Source organism: Rana temporaria, chromosome 3 (assembly GCF_905171775.1).
Source record: "Rana temporaria chromosome 3, aRanTem1.1, whole genome shotgun sequence".
NCBI classification, from domain to species: Eukaryota; Metazoa; Chordata; class Amphibia; order Anura; family Ranidae; genus Rana; species Rana temporaria.
This window is the reverse complement of record NC_053491.1, coordinates 436,529,796-436,551,831: the sequence shown is the minus strand read 5'-3', so window position 1 is coordinate 436,551,831 and position 22,036 is coordinate 436,529,796. Positions and strand designations below refer to the sequence as shown.

The window sequence follows — 22,036 nt, the reverse complement described above, 5'->3', positions numbered from 1 at the left end:
CTTGTGCCCCATCATATGCAGACACTTGTGCCCCATCATATGCAGACACTTGTGCCCCATCATATGCAGACACTTGTGCCCCATCATATGCAGACACTTGTGCCCTATCATATGCAGACACTTGTGACTGCAAATGCAGCCACTTGTGCCCATTATATGCAGCCACTTGTGTCCATCTTATGCAGCCACTTGTGCCTATCAAATGCAGTCACTTGTGCCCTATTATGCAGTCACTTGTGCCCATCATATGCAACCACTGAGACTTCCACCTGCCCGCTGTCTTCCTAGCACTTACCCCGTCTTGGTGGTGGGTCAGGCAGCGGGGGATGGCGGTGAGCTGTGGGACATCTCCTGTGTCCTCCATGCTTCCCCCTTCTTTCTTCTTCCATTCTGGTAGGCATCCAATAGGGGCGCCTGTGCCTTCAGCCAATCAGGTTACAGGTATTAGACCCACGCTTCCTGATTGGTGGGGAGGCGGTTAAGTGTTAGAATAGCAAAAATGTATTTGCTTTTCTAACACACCTGGGTGGGCTCCAAGCGCAATGCTCGGCGCTCCGAGTCCACCTTTTTTGAAGCCTATTAGAGCCTATGGCTTTAATCAGGTGCTTAAAAAAACACCCTTGCTGCTTTAATTCAGGCGCCGGAATCCGAAAATTTACCTTTTTCAGGGCCACCAGTCCAAAATATATTTCAATTCCTGTCCAAAACGTAATTGCCACCATACCCCTCAGCACAGTTCTCTCCTCTTTGGAGGGAAAGCAAAACAGAAAGGTTTGCAAAATATGATCAATCATCTCTCCTGAGAGTGATCAACTGGTAGGCTTTTGCAAAGAATGAGGAGGGCCTCACCTGACCTGTTTTGTAAAATTCTCATCTTATAGTTAACAGCAGCTTTAGTCTTTAAAAGAGAACTTCAGTAATAGGCATTTTCAGGATCAAAAATGTTAATGGACTCATCTTCGAAAACCAAAACCATCCCCACAGAATTAGGGACAGTTGGCATCTATGCAGTGCGGAAGTTCACTCGAATGTAAAGCGGAAGTTCACTCGAATTTCTTTTTTTTAAAAGCCAGCAGCTACAAATACTTTTAAAAAATGGACACTTACCTGTCCAGTGCGCCCGCGATGTCGGTAGCCGAGGCCGAGCAATCCCTCCCGTCTCTCGGCTGCCCCCGCTGCCATCCTCGGTGAGGGAATCAGTGCCCGGTTCCCTACTGAGCATGTGCGAGTGGTGCAGCCTGTCCTCACTGGTCCCTGCTCTCTCCTGGGACCAGTGTGTTGCCTAGGAGACAGCGGGGGGGGGGGGGGGGGAGCCTCCCACGGAAGTCTATGCCCGGAAGTGGGTGCAAATACCTGTCTTACACAGGTATCTGCACCCCCTCCCCCCAGAAAGGTGCCAAATGTGAGGGTTCCGAAAAGCGGAAGTTCCATTTTTGGGTTTTCCTGTCTTCAAAGTGGAAAAATCACTGAATTGGTGCCCCCATTGAAAGATTTCCTATTTATTACTCTCTTGGGGAGAACCCAAATTTGAGGATTTTCATTCACTTTTGGTGATAACAGTAAACGGGACAAATATTCCTTAATGGGGAAACAGAGCAATAAAAACACGAAAGATGTTCTAATTCCTCTCAACTCTAGCCAACAGTAAAAAAAAGTTTTGCTTTTAGTTATACCTATAGACATTAGACATTAATTTCACATTAGATATTAGAGTCCAGACACATTTTACCATACCTTGGCTCCTTCCCTTCCGGCTGCACCTGGCAATCCATGTTCTCCTGGAGATCCTGGTGCCCCTGGATGACCTCGTTCTCCCATTGGACCAGTTTCACCTGACTTGCCCTGGACAAATGTAAAGGAATACTTTTAGATCAGACGTTTTCAAAAGAAAAGCATTGATGTGTAATTACACAATTGTATTTACTTACAAATTATCTTAAAGTGGTTGTAAACCTCAGACATAAAATATAAAAAAAGCATATCCCTCTATAGTATATACTTGTCTCAATTAGGAGCACTACGTTTCATTTCTGTCATCTGCTTTGTTCCTCTGCTATCAGCATAAATCACTGTTGACAAGTTTTCTTGACACTAAGAGAAAAAAGGTGACAGGGGAGGGAGTTCCAGCTGATTGACAGCCTTAGCTCCTTTCCTGTGAGCTGTATGAAGGGGTGTGTCTCTTCCCTCCAATCAGCTCCAAGAGGTCTCCTCACTGAGCTCTGCAGAGTGTGACTTCAGCTCTCCACCCCCTTTTTTTGGCCAGCTCTGTCAAGCTTTAAATATTCAGCACTTTAAAGGGTGTAGAGGAGAGAAGACTGCAGAGAAACAGGTAAAACTTATGTAGGAGGATTTATCTCATCTCTGTGTATCATCTTAGACCAGTCACTTCATTGAGTATACTGTAGATAAGGATTTACAACCACTTTTATACTGTATTTTGATTTTGCTTCCTTTAAAACACACAACGCACTGTAGATATGTTTTCTAGGGGCTGATTAGTAAAGCAAGACAAGGAGCAGTGTGCACAATCCAATTATCCACAGTATCCAATCAGAATTTTACTTTTATTGAGCTAAATTCAATACTAAAATTTGACTGGCTAATGCACAAATCTGCCCTCATATTGTTCCAGCTGAAATCAGAATTTTACTTTTATTGGGATGATCTCAATACTAAATTTTGACTGGCTAATGCTTCAACCTGCCCTCATATTATTCCAGCTGTTTTCACCTCTCAATCACCTTATTATCAGTGAACTGCTGGAGCAGTGAGAGAACAAGGATGTAAAAATTGAAACAGCCACCCTCCACCTATAATAAACACATGACAATGCTGGGTGGAGCTCTTCATCATGGGCTGTAGATTGAGGCTTCACAGTGTAAATTATTTAGGTTCAAAGGTACCTAACATAGGAATATTTATTTCTTTACTACATAATGTATGTGAAACACAATGAATAACACTCCCTTAAATTAATGCAAGACATACCTGTGGTCCAACAACTCCAGTTGGTCCTGGAAGACCTGTTTTGCCTTGAAATCCCTAGAATGCAAAGATAAAATGTATCAATATCTGTCATAACAGTATTCAGTTTTAGAATTTAAATTGAGGAGCAATCAAAGACCATGAAAGTCATGTGTGTTCAATGCCAGGCCTGACACAGGAGCCATGGAAGACATGCATATTCAATGCCAGGCCTGACACAAGATTATGGAAGTCATTTGTGTTCAATACCAGGCCTGACACAAGACAATGGAAGTCATGTTTGCTCAAATGCTTGGCCTGACACAGGAACATAGAAGTCATGTGTGTTCATTGTAAGGCTTAACAGTATTCAGTTTTAGAATTTAAATTGGGGAGCAGTTACAAATATGGCTGTTCTCTGCCAGGCCTAACACAAGACCATGGAAGTCATGCGTATTCAATGCCAAGCCTGACACAAGACCATGGAAGTCATGTGTGTTCAATGCCAGGCCTAACACAAGACAATAGAAGTCATGTGTGTTCAATGCCTGGCCTGTCACAGAACCATAGAAGTGTGTTTATTGCCAGGCCTAACAAAAGACCATTGAAGTCATGTGTGTTCCATGCCAAGCCTGACACAAGACCTTGGAAGTCATGTGTGTTCAATGCCAGGCCTGACACAGGAGCCATGGAAGACATGCATATTCAATGTCAGGCCTGACACAAGACGATGGAAGTCATGTGTGTTCAATGTGTGTTCAATGCCAGGCCTGACACAAGACAATGAAAGTCAAGTGTGTTCAATGCCTGGCCTGTCACAGAACCATATAAGTGTGTTTATTGCCAGGTTTAACACAAGACCATGGAAGTCATGTGCGTTCAATGCTAAGACTGACACAAGACCACGGAATTCATGTATGTTCTCTGCCAGGCCTGACACAAGACCATGGAAGTAATGTATGTTCCATGCTAAGCCTGACACAAGACCATGGAAGTCATGTGTGTTTAATGCCAGGCCTGACACAGGAGCCATGGAAGACATGCATATTCAATGCCAGGCCTGACACAAGATTATGGAAGTTGTGTGTTCAGTTCCAGGACTGATGCAGGAGTCATGGAAGTCATCTGAGTTCAATGTCAAGCCTGAAACAGCCTACACTATACTAAGACAGGCTTGAGTTACTATAGATGAAGCACCAAACTTACTGGCTCTCCTCTTGTGCCTGCATGTCCAGGTAGCCCATCCTTCCCTCCGGGTCCCTGTAAAAGAAATATAAAATCAGATCATAAGGATAGACTTTAATGTAGCAATACGATAACTTGGGGATAATGATCACACTGCACTGTATAATGATATTGAATATATATATATATATATATATATATATATATATATATATATATATATATATATATATATATATGTATATATATAAATATAAATACACACACTGATAATGATCACACTGCACCATGTAATGATACCAAGTATATATACATTCATAATGGTCACACCATGTGGTAAATAAATACACAGTATTGCATAATATATTGTGGCTGACAGGAACTAGTGCATAATCATAATAAATAAGCCAATGATTATATAATCAAACTGTCAGCTACAATTAATAACTGATTAACTTACATTGGGTCCTTTTGGTCCTGCAAATCCAACTGGCCCTACGGCGCCCATTGGTCCCTGGAATAAAGATAAGAATCTCAAATGTGACATCTTTAAAAAAAAAAAGTGCTATAAGATATGATGACCCTAGAAAAAAATTAACACTAGACCACTATAAAAAAAACGAATTATTTAATGCGATTATTGAACGAAAATGTATTTTCTCCCATAGGCATAGGACTAAATATTTGGGTCGTGAAATTATCACATTTCTGTGGGGAGCAACTGACTTGTGCAGATATCCCTAGGCCATTAGGCAGCCAGTCATATTTATGCCACAGCTGGTCTACAGAAGGATCCTGTTGCGTTCAGATCTTCTGACCTCCTTCTTATGTCTTTGGGTTTATTAAAGTTGAGTGTTTCAAGACATTTTAAAACACTTCTTGGTAATTGGTAAAAAATAATAACAGCGGATAAGATGTCTGTTCTTTTTACCCTATCAATGGGTCTCTGTGAGTATATAAAATAAAGGGGCCATCTTGCTTTCTGAAATCTTACTTAAATCAAACTTTTTTTTAAAGTTTAAAGCAGAAGTAAACCTTACCAGCACATATGGACTTTTGGTAGAAGAGAATTTATAAGTCTTTTTTTGTCAAAAAAGTATTTTAAATTACTTGCGATCTATTTTTTTAAAACCTGTACACTAACTGCAGCACATTTGCATTACAGTGTACATTTTCTTATTCTCACAAATGCCGGGAATGGAGCCAGGTGCCAAGAAGATAATGTAACTCCAGCACAAATGAGTGCGAGTGACATCAGCAGTGCCTGCTCCAATGGCAAAGCAAGAGGACAGCAAACCTGTAAGAAGAGGACAATAATTTGGCACTGGTGGGGACAGAATGGATGTGGGGAGCTTGAAGTTCACAACATCAGAGAAGAAGAGACTTGGAGGTAAAGGAGTCATAATGTGCAAGTATGCAGTGGTCGAAAAATTGGCTTTGCTTCACCAACGCTTTGCACCATATGACTATGTCTATCCAGCTGATTTTCATGACCATGCCCATCCAGCTGGTGCTACAGGATCCTCCTGTAGCACCACAATTCAGATCTTGTGATCTTGTATTTTAGAGACATTGTGAGAAAAAACATTTCCCCGTCATACCTGAGAACGGAACAGGCCTGTGTTTGTAAGAATATTTTATTTGTGTTTAGAGGGAGATGGTTCCTCATCAGCTCTTTACGTCTCCAAAAACTTTGGTCTTGGCAATTCCAACTCTGACATCAACATCACCCATCACATGTTTATTGACCCCATATTCCAAGAAATTTAAACTTGGCTACTCGCTCTATTCTTTCATTTTCAAGCTATAGTTTTACTTTGTGTTCTTTGTTGGGTTTCAACCATACTTTTTGATATTTGAGCGTTTTTTGGATGGAGACTTTCTTGCTCTTTTCTGCTATTTAATTAAAGCCTAAGTTTTGTTTTTTTAATCAGCACAAGGCATGGTACTTATATTCAATGAGAAGAGTCCCTTGTGCTGGTGGCTCCTGTCTTCATTAAAATATGAAGATCTCTGTACCCCCCCCCCCCACACACACACACCAGTAATCTTCTAGGGTTAATACAGCCACTGGACCTGTCATAAGCACTCATCAAGAGTGCCGATTATGCTCAACCAGGAGAGATCTTCTGTTCTCCTCCTCTATTTTACAGAAGCAGAAAATACCTTCCATCAATGAGAAGCGCTCTATGGATGGAAGAGGCAGACTTTTCATTCATCCTCCATTCATAGTACCCATTATCCCAAAATATTTTTATCAGTTTTGAACAAATCTTTTTTGATATACAATAGTTTATTGTGTAATAACAAAAGTGCTACAGTAACAACATAACATTATAGGAACGTACTGACCTTCTCTCCAGCGGTTCCAGCAATACCATCATGGCCAGAATCTCCCTGCAAAATGATAAGGAGATTAGATATTATAAAGTAAATTTTCTATGCAGAATGCTGTTAGATTGTACCAAAATTTCTGGGAGAGAAAGAGAATTGTTTTTTCACATGTATTATAATTGCAAAAAAGCCAAATGCAAAACAATCAGAGAGCAGATACACCCAATTACCTCCAAGAAAAAAAACAGGTGTGAATGTATTTATAAAATCAATAAATGTATATAAAATAATACCAGTGCCTAAAATGTATCTTTAAAATATCTTCTCACAGTCGACTGCATAGCAAATATCAGGCCTAGAGTGGAAAATTATACACTTGGGGCCTGTCACGCTTTATTACATTGGCAGCATTATCAATTTAACTGAAAGCTGGGAATGGGGCAGAGAGTTTTTTAGTTAGTTTGCAAGAGGAGCATAGTAAGATCTTTAGTAGTATAATTGTTACACTAATGAGCATTTAGGTAATACAGGAATCTGCAAATCTACAATAGGAAATAGAGGTGTCACCCTGCCGGCTATACAGTGTTGCAGGGGAGTGTGAATGACAAGACTGGCTGAACAGGATTGTGCATATTGGCAGGTTAGGCTATATGCAATCTGGAAAGTATAGTGATAGCAACAAGGAAAGATAGAAAATATATATGAGTTGATTAAAACTGAAAGATCACCTTTAGCCCCGGCTTTCCAGTTGGCCCACTTTGACCTCTTTCACCTCTTGTGCCCTGAAACCAAAAGGAAAAGACTGTTAAATGTGACCACAGTGGTTGATGCTGGCAGCTTTTCTTTTAAAGAGAAATGTAAAGGACATTTTAGTAAAACATTATCACCTTTCTAAATAGGTCCTAGATACTATGGCCCAGATTCACAAAAGAGATACGACGGCGTATCTCCTGATACGCCGTCGTATCTCTGTTTTAGGGTCTTCCTAACTATGCGACTGATTCATAGAATCAGTGACGCATAGTTAGCCCTAAGATCCGACAGGTGTAATTGAATTACACTGTCGGATCTTAGGATGCAATACCTCGGCCGCCGCTGGGGGGAGTTTGCGTCGTAAACCAGCGTCGGGTATGCAAATTAGTAGTTACGGCGATCCACGACGGTTTTTCGCGTTCGCTACGTCGCTGCTAGTCTAGTTTCCCGTCGCAAAGTTAGTCGTCGTTTTTGCTGCCCTAACTTTACACAGCACACGTATGTGCTGTATAAAGTATGGCCGTCGTTCCCGTGTCGAAATTTGAAAATTTTTTGTTCTTACGTAAGACGTCCGAGAATACGAAAGTACGCTACGCACGTCGCCGTTCGAAAAAATGACGTCACTTCTCGCAAAGCACGGCGGGAATTTCAAAACGGAGCGCGCCTAATTTAAATGGCACACACCCCTTTGAATTACGCAGGCTTACGCCGGAGGCCGCCAGCGTAAGTTTTCATGCAAGTGCTTTGAGAATCAGGCACTTGCGATGAAAACTTGTGGCGGTGTAACGTATCTACGATACGTTACGCCGCCACGATTCTACGTGAATCTGGGCCAATATATCTAATGTGTGTGTAGCACAGGACCAATAGAAGTGAACATTGGTTCCAATAGATCTACCGTAAAGTGATTTTTCCTTCAAGGAAGCAGATCTGTGATTGAAATATAGTATGGGTGGACTCTGTTCTGGTTCTTGGCTGCTACCATAGGGACAAAGGGAGCACACGCTAGACAGTAAATTCTTGGATGTGTACATAGGAAAGCTTGGTACAAAGTTCATCTTTAAAGGTTGAGAGCATCAGATACAGTCTACACATTTTGGGGGAAAAAAGCCTGCCCCTTCTTCATGGACTTGAGCAGTCAGAATCACAAAAGAATGCCCTAAAGGACCAGTGTTTGATGAAAACGAACGTCTCTTGCTCGTCTTCATCCAGCCTTAACACAGGCCCCTTGGTGCCTTCTTTAAAGATTTTATTAACATCAACTGCTTAAACCCTGAAGAAGGGGGAGGCTTTAACCCCTCAAAAATACACTAGCTGCAGTTCTTAACCATGAAATAATTCAAGTAAGATGAACTTTTGTACAGTACCAGGTAATCCTTCGTACACATCTTATGCCACGTACACACGACCGTTTTTCGGGTTCTAAAAAATGACGTTTTTTTTATGTCATTTAAAACGATCGTGTGTGGGCTCCACAGCATTTTTCACAATCTAAAAAATGGGCATTAAAAATTTTGAACATGCTCTATTTTTTCACAACGTTTTTAACGTTGTCGTTTTTAAGATTGTAAAAAATGGTCGTGTGTGGGCTTTAACGACGTGAAAAAAACGGACATGCTCAGAAGCAAGTTATGAGACGGGAGCGCTCGTTCTGGTAAAACTACCGTTTGTAATGGAGTAAGCACATTCATCATGCAGTGACAGACTGAAAAGCGTGAATCGTCTTTTACTAACACGAAATCAGCTAAAGCAGCCCAAAGGGTGGCGTCATCCGCATGGAACGTCCCCTTTATAGTGCCGTTGTACGTGTTGTTCGTCACCGCGCTTTGCTAGAGCATTTTTTTTCACGATCGTGTGTAGGCAAGGCCGTTTTAATGATCGGGTTGAAAAAAACATTGGGGTAGATTCAGAGAGCAATTACGCCTGCGTATCCATAGATACGCAGCGTGATTGCTAAGTAGCGCCGGCGTATCTACTTTCTGTATTCAGAAAGCTAGATACGCCGACTGTAGCCTAAGATACGACTGGCATAAGTCTCTTATGCCGTCGTATCTTAGGGTGCATTCTGACGCTGGCCGCTAGGTGGCGCACCCGTAGTTGTCAGCGTAAAGTATGCAAATTGCATACTAACGCCGATTCACAAACGTACGCGCGGCCGGCGCTCGTTTTTTACGTCGTTTGCGTACGTCATTTTCGCTGTAAGGCTGCTCCTGCTATTAGGAGGCGCAGCCAATGGTAAGTATGGACGTCGTTCCCGCGTCGCGATTTTCAAATTTTGCGTCGTTTGCGTAACTCGTTCGTGAATGGCGCTGGACGCCATTTACGTTCACGTCGAAGCCAATGACGTCCTTGCGACGTCATTTACCGCAATGCACGTCGGGAAATTTTCCCGACGAAGCATGCGCAGTACGTTCGGCGCGGGAACGCGCCTAATTTAAATGATCCATGCCCCCTACGGGATCATTTAAATTACGCGTGCTTACGCCGGCCCCTTTTATGATACGCCGCCGCAAATTACGGAGCAAATGCAGTAATGTAGTAGTTATCTAACACATTGTAATCCAGTTGATGAGTTAATATTGGTTACTGCCTATCAGTATTCATTGCCTTTTTAAAAAAAAATCATGTCTTAAAACTGTTCCTATATTACCAATCTTATGCTTCTCTTCTCTACACTACTATATACTGTATTAATATACATATGCTATTAATTTGCACTACAGTAGAGTATAATGAGTTATTATTGTTCTTGTTTTAAGAGTGCATCATTTAAAATATTTTCTTACCGAGGGTCCCCGCTGTCCTGGTGCTCCGGGCTGTCCTCCTCTTCCCTAGAGAAAAAAAAAGATGTAAAAAACAAAGTTATTTTTATTTTTTATTTGCACTTTATTTGCTATTGGTAATAGTCATATATTCATGTACTGTACTTGTCACACTAATTTCACAGGATACAAATGGACATTAGTGATGGAAAATGCTAATGAAAGTCAAAAGTCTGAGGCAACGATTTGTATGGTTCTGTCTACTTTCCTGAATTGAGGAATAATCCTCTTATTTTGTGGATTAGTCAAATCTGAAGTCATCAGGAGCCTCTGATGACATCAGCTTTGATGAAACGTGTGGGGAAGGGCTTGAGGCTGTGATGTCACCAATTTTGCACATGAATGCTAATGGAATTCTGGGATATGTAGTTTGTTTAATGCCATTCATTGTTTTAACCTCCCTGGCGGTATGATTCTGTCTGGAATTACGTACCAAAAGTGGTACAATTATTTTGCAAGGAAATTTGGCGTTTTATACTGTAGGTCTGTAATTCTTAGGAATAACTCACTTAAATCTGACCAAACAAGAGTGTAGTAGGCATCCCGGGTATGATTTTTTTTTAAAAACAAAGTTATAAATTATAATATAATAAATAATTATAAATAATTATAACAAATAATAATATCATTATAATAAAAATTATTCAATAATGTAATCAACTCAAAATCACTGAAATTTGCTCAGTTGCAGAATTGTCGCTGTCATTACTTTTATTTTTTTATGACGAATTTCCCCACAAATCGCTATCGCACAATTCTGCAAGTTATTCTAATTTATTATCGCTGTTTTCTAGCTGCTCTAAAACCATTTTTGACATAAAGGGACACTTTTGGACAATCTACAGTTTTCAGGCAGAAAGAACAGTTTTTATTTTATAAAAGTACATGCAGAACACTGGGCAGACCACTAGGGACAAGGGGTGTGTGTATTTTTTACATACAGTACTGTAATCTATAAGATTACAGTATACTGTATGTAATATGTTTGTTTACTTTTTTGAATTTGGCGCCGTTCTCCGCCCCCGTGCGTCGTAATGTCGCAGGGAACGGAGATCGGCGGCACACGGGGACACTGTGAATCGAGCGAGGACCCGCTCGCTCACACAGCGGGGATGCATCGCAGGATCCAGGGACAAGGTAAGTAACTTGTCTGTGGATGCTGCGAGCAGGTAAGCCGTGCCGCTGCACACTCTGCACATCTACACGCTCGGGGATACCGCCAGGGAGGTTAACTGATATAATAAAACATATCTTCTTGTAGATTTTATACTATTGGCTTGTGGGGCTATTTCTTTGCTTTCTCCCATATGCATGGCCTGTTGAGGGGAGCAGTTTTAGAGAATTAGTGGAGTTCCACACCCCCGCACTAACTGCAGTGCAATGTATACATATATTCAATCTCACTTCCCATACTGTACATTGGGGTTCACAGCATTTTTGGTAAGTCTTTATGCAATAATGGGGAGTGGACACGTGGCGGAACATACATTAAATATTTAATACAGAAGCAATTGGGGTCATAGTTTGAGGACTATTTGTCACATCTGCATGGACTTTATGTATTTTGAGTGATACGTTTTTAATTTTTGAATAACTATTGATCGTGCTTGTTCGTTATTGCATTTCAAGGTGATTAGACAATTTAAAATTAGCGTGGCATTTTTTCTTTACATCGGTCACTAAAACACACTGACAACAAGATATGTTTTTATTTGAGCTGTCTAGCTCTTTGTTGAGTTGAAGGAATGTTATACAGAAAGATATAGTCTAGGTGGAATAGGAAGTAAGAGAATATATAAGAATTTAAAGATTAAATGTGAATAGAAGAGATTGTATGTGGATCAAATATATGGATGAATAGATACAGTAAATAGGAACCAGTATTCAAATAAAATTGAATCTATTGAAATCAAGCTTCTATTTTCACACATTCCTCTTACTGTTCCTTTATGGATGCTAAAGTTTCATACAGTACACTTAGATAAGCACACTAATACAATTAAAAAGTCCATCCAAAAATATTTCACTTTGTATGGATGCTCTAAGAAACGATGAATTGTCAGCAGCCAGCCAAAAGTGAGTTTGGATATAGTGACCTTTCAAAAACAGAACTCTGAATTTCTCAGAACTCACCCTCTTGCCCTTTTCTCCAGCCAAACCAAGTGGCCCAGCAAATCCTGTAGAACCCTGAAATGAGACACATCTAATCAATGCTGTTCCATAGCATAGTTTCCTAATAAATAGGAAAGAGATACTTGGGTCAGTCAGATATACTTACTTTTGCACCCAGACGTCCTGGGTATCCTGGGAGGCCTGGAACTCCTAACTTTCCCTAGTGACAGGAAATAGATCCATATAATATCAAGATTGACAACAACAAGTACAGTGCCCAATCATCTAGAGATACTACCTTTTCTCCAGGAATTCCTGATGCGCCCGATTCTCCAAATGGTCCAGACTGCCCTTTTGGCCCTTCAGGACCATCCTCTCCACGTACTCCTAATGTTCCTGAATCCCCCTATAATGGCACCATCAAACAAAAGGATAAGGTTGAAACTGTAAGATGAAGGAACTGAAAAATAAATTTCTATTACCGGCTCACCCATACAATTTCCTTTTTGAATAATAAGGGTTTGAGCCTTTAAAACATATTGTGACTTTTACTGTTTCAGATATATTTACTTATACTTTAATTTAACATGCACCGGTGGTCTTTCCCACTTGTTCTATAACATCATTATAGTTCTAATTGTTGGATCCCATAAAGGGCAGCGCTTCATAAATAGGGGAGCCCATCTATAGTGACATCTGCTGGGTTTGGATGGATCAGCAGAAGGGTATACAGTTACTTTTGGTGGGAAAACAATCTCTACGCCCAAAATTTAATGCTCAGTCAGATCAAGGATGTTTTCAAGATTATTATTATGCAAAACAACCAAAATTACCTAAAAATTAGGAAAAATAAGGAATAATTTCAGACTAGCAACTTTTTTTGCTGTCCTTGTTTTTTTGTCTTACTCTGTCTCCTTTGATCCCCATGTCTCCTTTGGAACCATGAAAACCATCTTCACCCTGTTAAAGAGAAAAAATAGCCAATACAGACATGTGAATGGTGCTTGTAAATTCATTCAAGTTTTATCTGATAACCAATCTTTAAACTGGTGGGTTAAAACAGACCTAAACCAAATAAATGACTAGGCTCCTTTTCCCCTCTTCTATTTCTCCTCAGTGACTATACATATTTACCGTACTCATCATCAGGATTGACATGCACTATTTTCTGACTGCCCACTACTTCCTGGTTACTCCCACCATATGCGGAAGACCTGTGTAAGAGGTGGGGGATGCAGGGGATCAGAGGATGGGACAGCACCCTTAACCCCAAATGCCTGGGAGAAGATAGTAAAGTTTACCATATGGTATGGGACTGCCCAGTCATATGCTCCTTTTGGTCTGCAGTTACAAGCTTTATTGGCTATGTACTCCAACTGCCCAGCATTTGCAACATTTCCAGATGTCTATTAGGATATCTACTGTAGATGATGACACCCTCCTAACCCACTGATTTAAACTTATTGACCAGGCTATCCTGATGTATAAGTTAGCATACAAGGCTAGTGGCTGCCCTAAGAAATTTGAAAGGGTTTGGTCCTCTTGGGTAAACACATAAGGCACAAGCCCATCAGACTAAAATGGTATACCTTTGGGGGGCGTGGCCAAGACCGGCATGTGAGAAGACGTGTGTCTCACAGCTCCTCCGCAGCACCCGCTAACGATCCTCTCCCAGCAGCGATCCGAAGGCTCTGAACGGCTGTTCAGCTGGCTACTCACCCAGGCAACCTCCCGGTCCATCCGCCGGCCCACTGTACCCGTGGAATGACTAAAAAACAGGACGAGTGGCCGCCACTCGAGATCCAAGATGGCGCTGCCGCGGCCCGGGCCCTCCGCACACCACGAGGGACAGAGAAATCCAGAGGTGAGCCCAGCAAAAAAACCGCTAAGACCCAGGGTAAGGAGTACCCTAGAGACATGACCTTCTTCACGCAGAAGCTTGGGGGCCCCCAGGAACAAGGTACAGGGGGGGAGGCAGAGCGGTCCATGGACTCAGGGCAGGCCTTGCAGGGACGGGCGGATGGCGGGGCCTGGAGATGTGTGGAGCGGGTTGATGGTGCAGAACAACCCCCCACTGTACAAGCAGACCCAGACACTGAGACGGGGGACACAGAACAACCGACACTGGCTGAAATATTGAGAGCGGTGCATGTGTGTACTGCATCAGTGAACACATTGAAAGAACAGTTTGGGGGCCTTAGGGAGGATGTATCCCTGCTGCGGCAAGATATGCAGAAGATAAGGGAGCGCACGACGGCTGTGGAGAGCAGAGTGAGTGAGGTGGAAGACAGACTTCCCCCAGTTGCCCGGGAGGCCCATGCAGCCGTACAGATGGCCAGGGACAATAACAACAGGGCTGATGACATCGAAAACCGTTTACGCCGCAATAATGTGCGCATAGTGGGGTTGCCGGAGAAAACGGAGGGCCGGGACCCCACCACCTTTATTGAAAGCTGGCTAGTGGAGATATTTGGGAAGGAGGCCTTCTCCCCATTTTTTACGGTGGAACGGGCGCACCGCACACCTGGCCGCCCGCCGCAGCCTGGAGCCCCTCCTAGGCCTATCCTGGCCAAGCTGTTGCACTATAGAGACAGGGAGGCGGTGCTGAGACATGCCAGAGAGAAGGCCAACGTGCAGGTTAATGGGGTCCGAGTGTCTTTCTGCCTGCGTCACCGTGAGAGAGAGGAAGAAGGAGACTGATACTACTGGAGCTGAAACAGGTTATCATGCTTGCTCGTTAATTTTTGAAAGCACTGTTTGCATATGCTATAAACTGAGGGATGGAGTTCCATCCCCTATTTCCCCTTCCCCTGTTGGAAATAGCTGACCTGCACTTAACACTGGTTATCGCCTGCACAGAAAGGCTCTTATCCTATTTCTATTTGACTACGTTTGTGCTCTGTTCTGCTGGGAGACGTTATATTTGGAAGAGTTCTTTGAGCCACCTTGTAAAGCTGCAAGGAAACTGCGATCGCTCCACATTACACGTGGAGCAAAAGTGCCTTATAGGAGTTTGCTTCCTGTTGGAGCTGAGGGGTCAGCTCTGTTGGCGACCTGGACTTATAACTCCTTTTTTTTTGTTGTTCGTTTTGCTGCAATACAAGTTTGTTTACGGATTCTAGGCCATGGTTACGGGACCGGTCAGTTGACGGCCCAGGCCCTACGGCTTTTGCACCTTCACCACCTACATCGAGAACTCTTTTTCCTTACCATTACACCGTGGCATAGTGACTGTCCTTTCCTCGCCACTCCTAGGCCTCCTGATGTCAGCCTGGGATTGATGGTTTTCTTTGTATTTTTTCTACCCTTTCATTTATATATGTTTTATCCTAATGGCTGAGTTACCAATAGTTTCGTGGAATGTGAGGGGCCTAGGCTCCCCGCTGAAGCGTATGATGGTATCCTCCTGTCTGAAAAAATATCATCCAATGATTTTATGTATGCAGGAAACGCACTTGACTGCTGAAACGCAGTGCTGTCTGAAGTATGCTTGGGTGGGTAAGGCCTACCATTCTACTCACACCTCCTATTCCCGAGGTGTGAGTGTAATGATTCATGCGGCCATTGACTTTCAGGAAATAGATGTGTGTATTGATGCAGAGGGAAGGTTTATTTTCCTGCATTGTCGGGTGGGAAGACTGACTTGCATAGTGGCATGTGTTTATATACCCCCGCCGTTCACAGTGGCGGTGCTCCGGTCACTGCTGACCTATTTGGAAGGCAGGCCGGACCTTCCGCTGTTGATAGTGGGGGACTTTAATTGCTGGCTGAGTCCCTTGATGGACAGACACCCCATTTCTGGGGCCTCGTCCACTCCGAGGGACTCCCCATTGCTGAGATTGCTCACTGAGGTAGGGTGGATAGATGTATGGAGGTCAAGGAACCCACTGGACAGACAGTTCTCGTGCTTTTCTAAGACACATGGGACACTGTCTAGGATAGACCTGGTAGTGTGTAACTCTGCTATGCTCCCGTCCATCTCGGAAGTGACTTACAAGCCACGTAGCATCTCCGATCACTCACAGTTGGTGACAAAATTAACTATTTCTCCACCCTCTACACTTCCGAGGGCCCCGTGGAAATTTAATGCCTTTTGGCTAGAGCTATTCCTGTCTCATGAGGAGGTGGAACGGAGCATGAGGGAATTTTTGGAGAGGGAGAGCTTTGCTGAATCCCCGTCCGAGCAATGGGATGCATTCAAGGCTTGTGTGAGGGGGTTGCTTATAAGGGAAATTACCAGGGTGAAGAAGGCGTCTTCAGGGCTCCAAGAGGACCTTGAAAAACAGGTAACGGCCCTGGAGGAGGCTTTCGTGCAAACCCCTACGGAGGCGGCTAGAGAGGTATGGCAGTCAGCTCAATCAGCTTATGAGCGGCTGCTAGCCTCAAAGGCTGAAAAGAAACTATTCTTCTCTAGATTGGCGTTCTTTGAGGAGGGTGAAAGTACAGGCCGTATGCTAGCAAGAATAGCTAACTCTCAGCGGAGGTCCCCCAGCATAGGAGCTATTAAAAACAAAGAGGGCAAAATAGTGAACTCCCCGGATCTTGTATTGGCGGAACTGGCCGGGTTCTACGAGAACCTGTACCTCCCGACGGCACTATCTACCAGAGCAGAACTTTTGACTTATTTAGAGGGCATTGACTTCCCCGGGTTGGGTAGGGAACAGAGAAGGACCTTAGACGCCCCCTTTACTTTGGAGGAGCTGCAGACAGCCCTGGCTGAGTTCCCTAACTGTAAGGCACCGGGGGCAGACGGATTACCCATTGAAATATATAAGCGATACGCGGGTATTCTCTTACCGAAACTTTTAGCGGTGTTTAATGCAGCCAGGGAAAGACAGACCCTACCTGATTCTATGAGTACAGCTAACATTGTCTTGATACTAAAGCCTGGGAAGGACCCGTTGGATCCGGGCTCCTACAGGCCGATATCGCTACTCCAGAGCGATATTAAGTTACTGGCTAAAATGTTAGCGATCCGGCTGAATGGGGTCATTACTAGTCTGGTGCATTCGGACCAGGCTGGCTTCATGCCTAACAAGTCGACGGCCGTCAACCTGCGTAGGCTATACTTAAACATGCAATCCCCAGCTGATAATGTGGGAGGGAGGGCCCTTCTCTCACTGGACGCTATGAAGGCCTTCGATAGCGTTGAGTGGGAGTATCTGTGGGAGGTGCTTGGGAGGTTTGGGTTTGGGGAAACCTTCATTTCCTGGGTCCGCTTATTGTACTTCAACCCGAGGGCAACTATTCGGTCATCGGGGGTGGTATCTCACACTTTCTCTTTGGGGAGAGGCACACGGCAGGGGTGCCCATTGTCGCCCCTGCTGTTTGCCTTGGCGATAGAACCACTCGCTATTAAAATTAGAGCCAATCAGGAGGTAGTGGGGTTCAGATACGGAAACAGGCAGGAAAAAATAATGCTATACGCGGACGACACCATGATTTTGCTGGGGGACGTAGAGGGCTCACTGACGGAGGCTATGACGGTGATAAAGGAGTTTGGTAAATTCTCAGGGCTGCAGATCAATTGGACCAAGTCCTCGCTGATGCTCATTGACGAGGGGGGGCCCCCCCGTCCTCATCCACAGTGCCCATGACTGCCTCATTCAGATATCTGGGTATCCAGGTGACGCCCAAGATATGTGAGTATGGACGACTGAACGTCTCCCCGCTGCTACAAAAATTTCGTGACCGCATTAAAACGTGGAATTCTTTAGGCCTGTCGGTAGCCGGCAGGGTAAATTTGATCAAAATGATCCTTATGCCCCAACTGCTCTATGTTCTTCATAATGCCCCCACAGTAGTGACTTTGAAGGTATTCCGAATTGTTAATACGCTGTTTCGCTCACTTATATGGAAAAACCGTACCCCCAGAATTAAGTTGGAACATCTCCAATGCCCGAAGGATGAGGGAGGGCTTGCCCTTCCTAATCCCTGGCTATACTATATAGCCGCTCAGCTGCAGCAGCTGGTGGGTGAGGTTCGCACTGGGGAGAGGAGGGAGGGAGAGGGAGGAAGTTCCTCTGAGATGGTGATGCTCCATACAGTTGGGAGGGAGTCGGTGGCGCCTGCCCTGGAAGCATTAGCCTTTGGGAAGCCAAACAAACAATACCCTACCTACAACCTTATGCAGAAGGTGTGGAACAAAGCTAGGTACTTACAGGGAGTAACAGGGTTCACGGAATACAGCCCCATCTGGTCTAATGACTCATACCCCGAGCTGGCAAAGTTGCAGCATGGGGCACTATGGAAAAGATATGGGATAACCCGCCTGGGGCAGATATTTCGGAACGGGAACCTACTCTCATTTGAAACTCTAAAAGGGCTCTTTCAACTACCAATATCGATGCAGTTCTATTACATGCAACTTAGACATGCAGTTCGGGCTCAGGGCGAGGCTACGGAGTGGCTTTCTTCCCCTACCCCACTGTTCAATTTGATTGCAGGGGCGACCTCTACCAAGGGGTTTATATCGCAATGCTATAATATGCTTTTACACAGTTTCATGACCAAACACCCGCTGAGAGTGAGGGCCAAGTGGGAGGGGGATCTGGGCCCGATGGATGGTGAACAGTGGGATGAGGCGCTACAGGCGGTACCAATCTGCTCCCTGAATGTATCCCATAAGGTATCACAACTATACCTACTACTGAGAGTGTACTACACCCCCCACAGACTGTTTGCTATGGGGTTGCGACCCACCCCGCTGTGCACCAGGTGTAAGAGGGACCATGGTGACTTGATTCATCTACTGTGGAGATGTCCAAAGCTTCACCCGTATTGGGTGGGCGTAGTGGACACCATTAACAGGGTGTTCATGATAACGTTGCCAGTTGACCCAAAACACTGCCTGTTACTTGTACTGGAGGAACTGGAATGGGATGAGAGTACCAGAGTAGCGGTCATTAGGTCCCTGTTTCTGGCCCGCAAACTTATAATGACCCATTGGATAGCGGAGGAGCCCCCCAGCATGAGGGAATGGATCAACTTGATGGGGGAAATGCTGCGCAAAGAGAGAGTGATATACCAACATAGAGGTTGCTCCCAGAAGTTCGAGAAGCTTTGGGGCAGGTGGCTAGATGTACCGGGCTTGGCACCGGTGGACCTGGTCACAGGTAGGATACTCCGCTTGAGCACTCCAACTTGATTCCTATACTGTCAATGCGTTTGAGACTAGGGAAGGGAGAAGCATGTATGTGGAAGGGGGGAGGCAGGGACGGGATGGGAGTGGATTGTCTCATGCTGATGGTTGATATATTGCCAATGTTTATCATCACTGAACTGTGTAATGGATTGCTGTCTAATGATTTGAGATGGGAAGTATTCTCGATGTATGTAAATTTCTTTTGGTGCTTCAATAAAACTTTGTTTTGGATCAAAAAAAAAATGGTATACCTTTTGCAGGGCTCAAAATTTAAAGTCCTGAGCTACTAGCCAGGCCTCAAGAGTTACTCGCCACCAGTTGCCCCACCTAATTCATACACTGCCCTGCGCCTAATTGCACCCGTAAACACGCCCTCGTAGATTATCTCATGGAATGACAATGTTTTATGCAGAATCAAGTTACAAAATTAAATATTACCAACAACAGCTTTAACAAAATGGGACAGAGCACTGGGGGCAGACCAGAGGGACAGGGCACTGGGGGCAGATCAGAGGGACAGGGCACTGGGGGCAGACCAGAGGGACAGGGCACTAGAACTGGGTCTCTTCCCCATTCTCTTGCTGTCTCCTCTGCAACTCCCATCCATCCTCTCTCTCTCTCCCATTCATCTCATCATCAGGAGCCTGTGTGTGCGGCTCCACGCTTGCATGTCCCCACTTCCCCCTTTTATTCAGGCTGGCAGAGAGGAGAGGAGCTGCAGCACAGCGGGAGGGAGTACAATCCAGCGCTGAGATTCACACAACTGCACAGCCATTGACACCGTAGCACAGTGCACACTGACAGCGCACAGCACACATTGAGACCAGTCTGTTCACAGTGCTCAGGCTAAACTATTGGACACTTACATAGAGCACAAGGAGAAGAAAACTGCACAAACTAGAAGGCTGCCGCTCTCATGTCAGGGCAACTTTCAGTGAGCGCTGCACCGGAGTGGTAATTTTTGCAATCCTCCACCTCACTCATTACTTTCTGCTCTGCAGCTACATTGGTCGGGGCCCGGGGGAGGGGGGCAGGCTCAGAGAGGTCATACTGTTAGGTCCCATGGCTTAATGAGAATTGTAAGGAGAGCACCTGTGTACTGCTCTGCCTGTGTGCGGCTCAACAGACTACTTTTCCCGAGCATGCACCTTTCCTCTTCGGCCGCCAATCTCATTGGGACTCTAAGTGTAGGCACAGATTGGAGGGAGATTGGTCATGCAGCCCTGTCATCACTCGCCCCCAGCTTAAATCCACTCGCCAAATGCTAGTAGGCGAGTGGAAATTTTGAGGGCTGCCTTTTGTATGCCATGCAGCTATGCGCTACTGGGATTGGCTTGGCTCCCCAAGTGCGCCTTGATGTACTAAATTATATATTGTTTTTGCCTTTTTGCTTTGTATGGCAGTGAAGTTTTGACTGGACTCTTGCTTACTTATGTTTTTGTTTTCCTGTTTTTGCTCAGTTTGGTACACCTTACCTTCGTACCCATGTTTGTACAAAGTACCCATGTTTGTACAAAAAAACCTCTGTAAAATCAATAAAAATGTACCTTTAAAAAAGCAAAAAGAGAGCAGTAAGGAAATGGAGGAGTCCAGTGCATGTACCCATGACTTGGACCAGGCTATACTACTCAACTGTGTAGACTACAGAGAGTTCCAGGATCTGGTTATGTTTTCTATCAGAGGTTCCTAGTGCACAAAACTTGCTAAGCTGTAATACAAATCCTCTGGAAAGCAAAATCAGTCCATTTCAGCTATGTATTTATATGTTATAATGTCTTTGTGCATGACATCTTCACAGATATTAGTAGGTCACCTTCTGTCTTTCCATACTTAGGAAAGTGCTAGATAAACATCATCTAGATGTTGGATTCTACATCAGAATAAGTATTTGCTCACCTTTTCTCCTTTGCTTCCCTTCAGTCCTCTGATGCCAAAGGCTCCCTGAAAAATAATTTATCAAAGTTCATTTGAAAGGTAGTACAATAATAATAATAAATTAATCTAACATGAAATTATCATTATATTCTATATTTGTCTGACTCCCAATATACTGAAAGATTCTTGCCATTAAACACAGAAGGACATGTCCAATGTTTTTGCGTATGGGGGGGCGGGGGGATTTTTCTTGCAACATGTAAAATTATCTATGGCTTTAAAATTTGTCAGAAAGAATTGAGTCTAGTATGTGGTCTGCCATTGCTGACTTTGTCTGAAAATGCTAGGTATGGATGTAGCTTTGATACTTTGAATCACTGAACCAGAGAAAGCATGAAGCAAGCAAGTCAGAACTCTTGATGTCTGTACTTGTTCTGGGTCAGTGAGGCAAAAAATATTTAAGAAATTTGTTCAGCACGGTAGTAAGACAATTACAATTTTTAAAGGGGCCAGCAATGCCACACTAACCTGACTAAGCCGAACAAACTATTCCTTCAGTTCAGGTTTTCAAGGGGCCAAAAGCTGTCTTTCTATAGGCTGCAGTAATGTAAATTCATGCATTACACAATAGTAGTGCCCTGCTGCACTCTTAAGTGATATATTATAATTTTCCTTAATTTTTGGCTCCAGATAACACCATGCTTTTGGTTGTTTTTACATCTCATGCATGGCCGTGTGACAGAACACAGATCACATTTGGGCTAACACATCTCCATCACAAATCACTAAAGAAAGAGGGAAGGAAATTTGACCAAACTGGGCTAAAGTTTTCCACAGATTCTTTATG

The 22,036-nt window shown here is 43.9% G+C and overlaps 1 protein-coding gene across 2 annotated transcripts in view; it reads right to left on the bottom strand.

The window, feature by feature from the left end:
- The window catches only part of COL5A3 (collagen type V alpha 3 chain), a 304,770-nt gene that overhangs the window by 38,882 nt on the left and 243,852 nt on the right, over positions 1 to 22,036 (bottom strand). For both annotated transcript variants that reach the window (XM_040346392.1, XM_040346393.1), the window contains 12 exons: positions 21,211 to 21,255; positions 13,077 to 13,130; positions 12,469 to 12,576; positions 12,337 to 12,390; positions 12,192 to 12,245; positions 10,023 to 10,067; positions 7,212 to 7,265; positions 6,502 to 6,546; positions 4,610 to 4,663; positions 4,171 to 4,224; positions 2,989 to 3,042; positions 1,735 to 1,842 (listed from right to left, as the gene is read on the bottom strand). In XM_040346392.1, the coding sequence (XP_040202326.1) occupies positions 1,735 to 1,842; positions 2,989 to 3,042; positions 4,171 to 4,224; positions 4,610 to 4,663; positions 6,502 to 6,546; positions 7,212 to 7,265; positions 10,023 to 10,067; positions 12,192 to 12,245; positions 12,337 to 12,390; positions 12,469 to 12,576; positions 13,077 to 13,130; positions 21,211 to 21,255 (729 nt within the window). The remainder of the gene's footprint in view (positions 1 to 1,734; positions 1,843 to 2,988; positions 3,043 to 4,170; positions 4,225 to 4,609; positions 4,664 to 6,501; positions 6,547 to 7,211; positions 7,266 to 10,022; positions 10,068 to 12,191; positions 12,246 to 12,336; positions 12,391 to 12,468; positions 12,577 to 13,076; positions 13,131 to 21,210; positions 21,256 to 22,036) is intronic.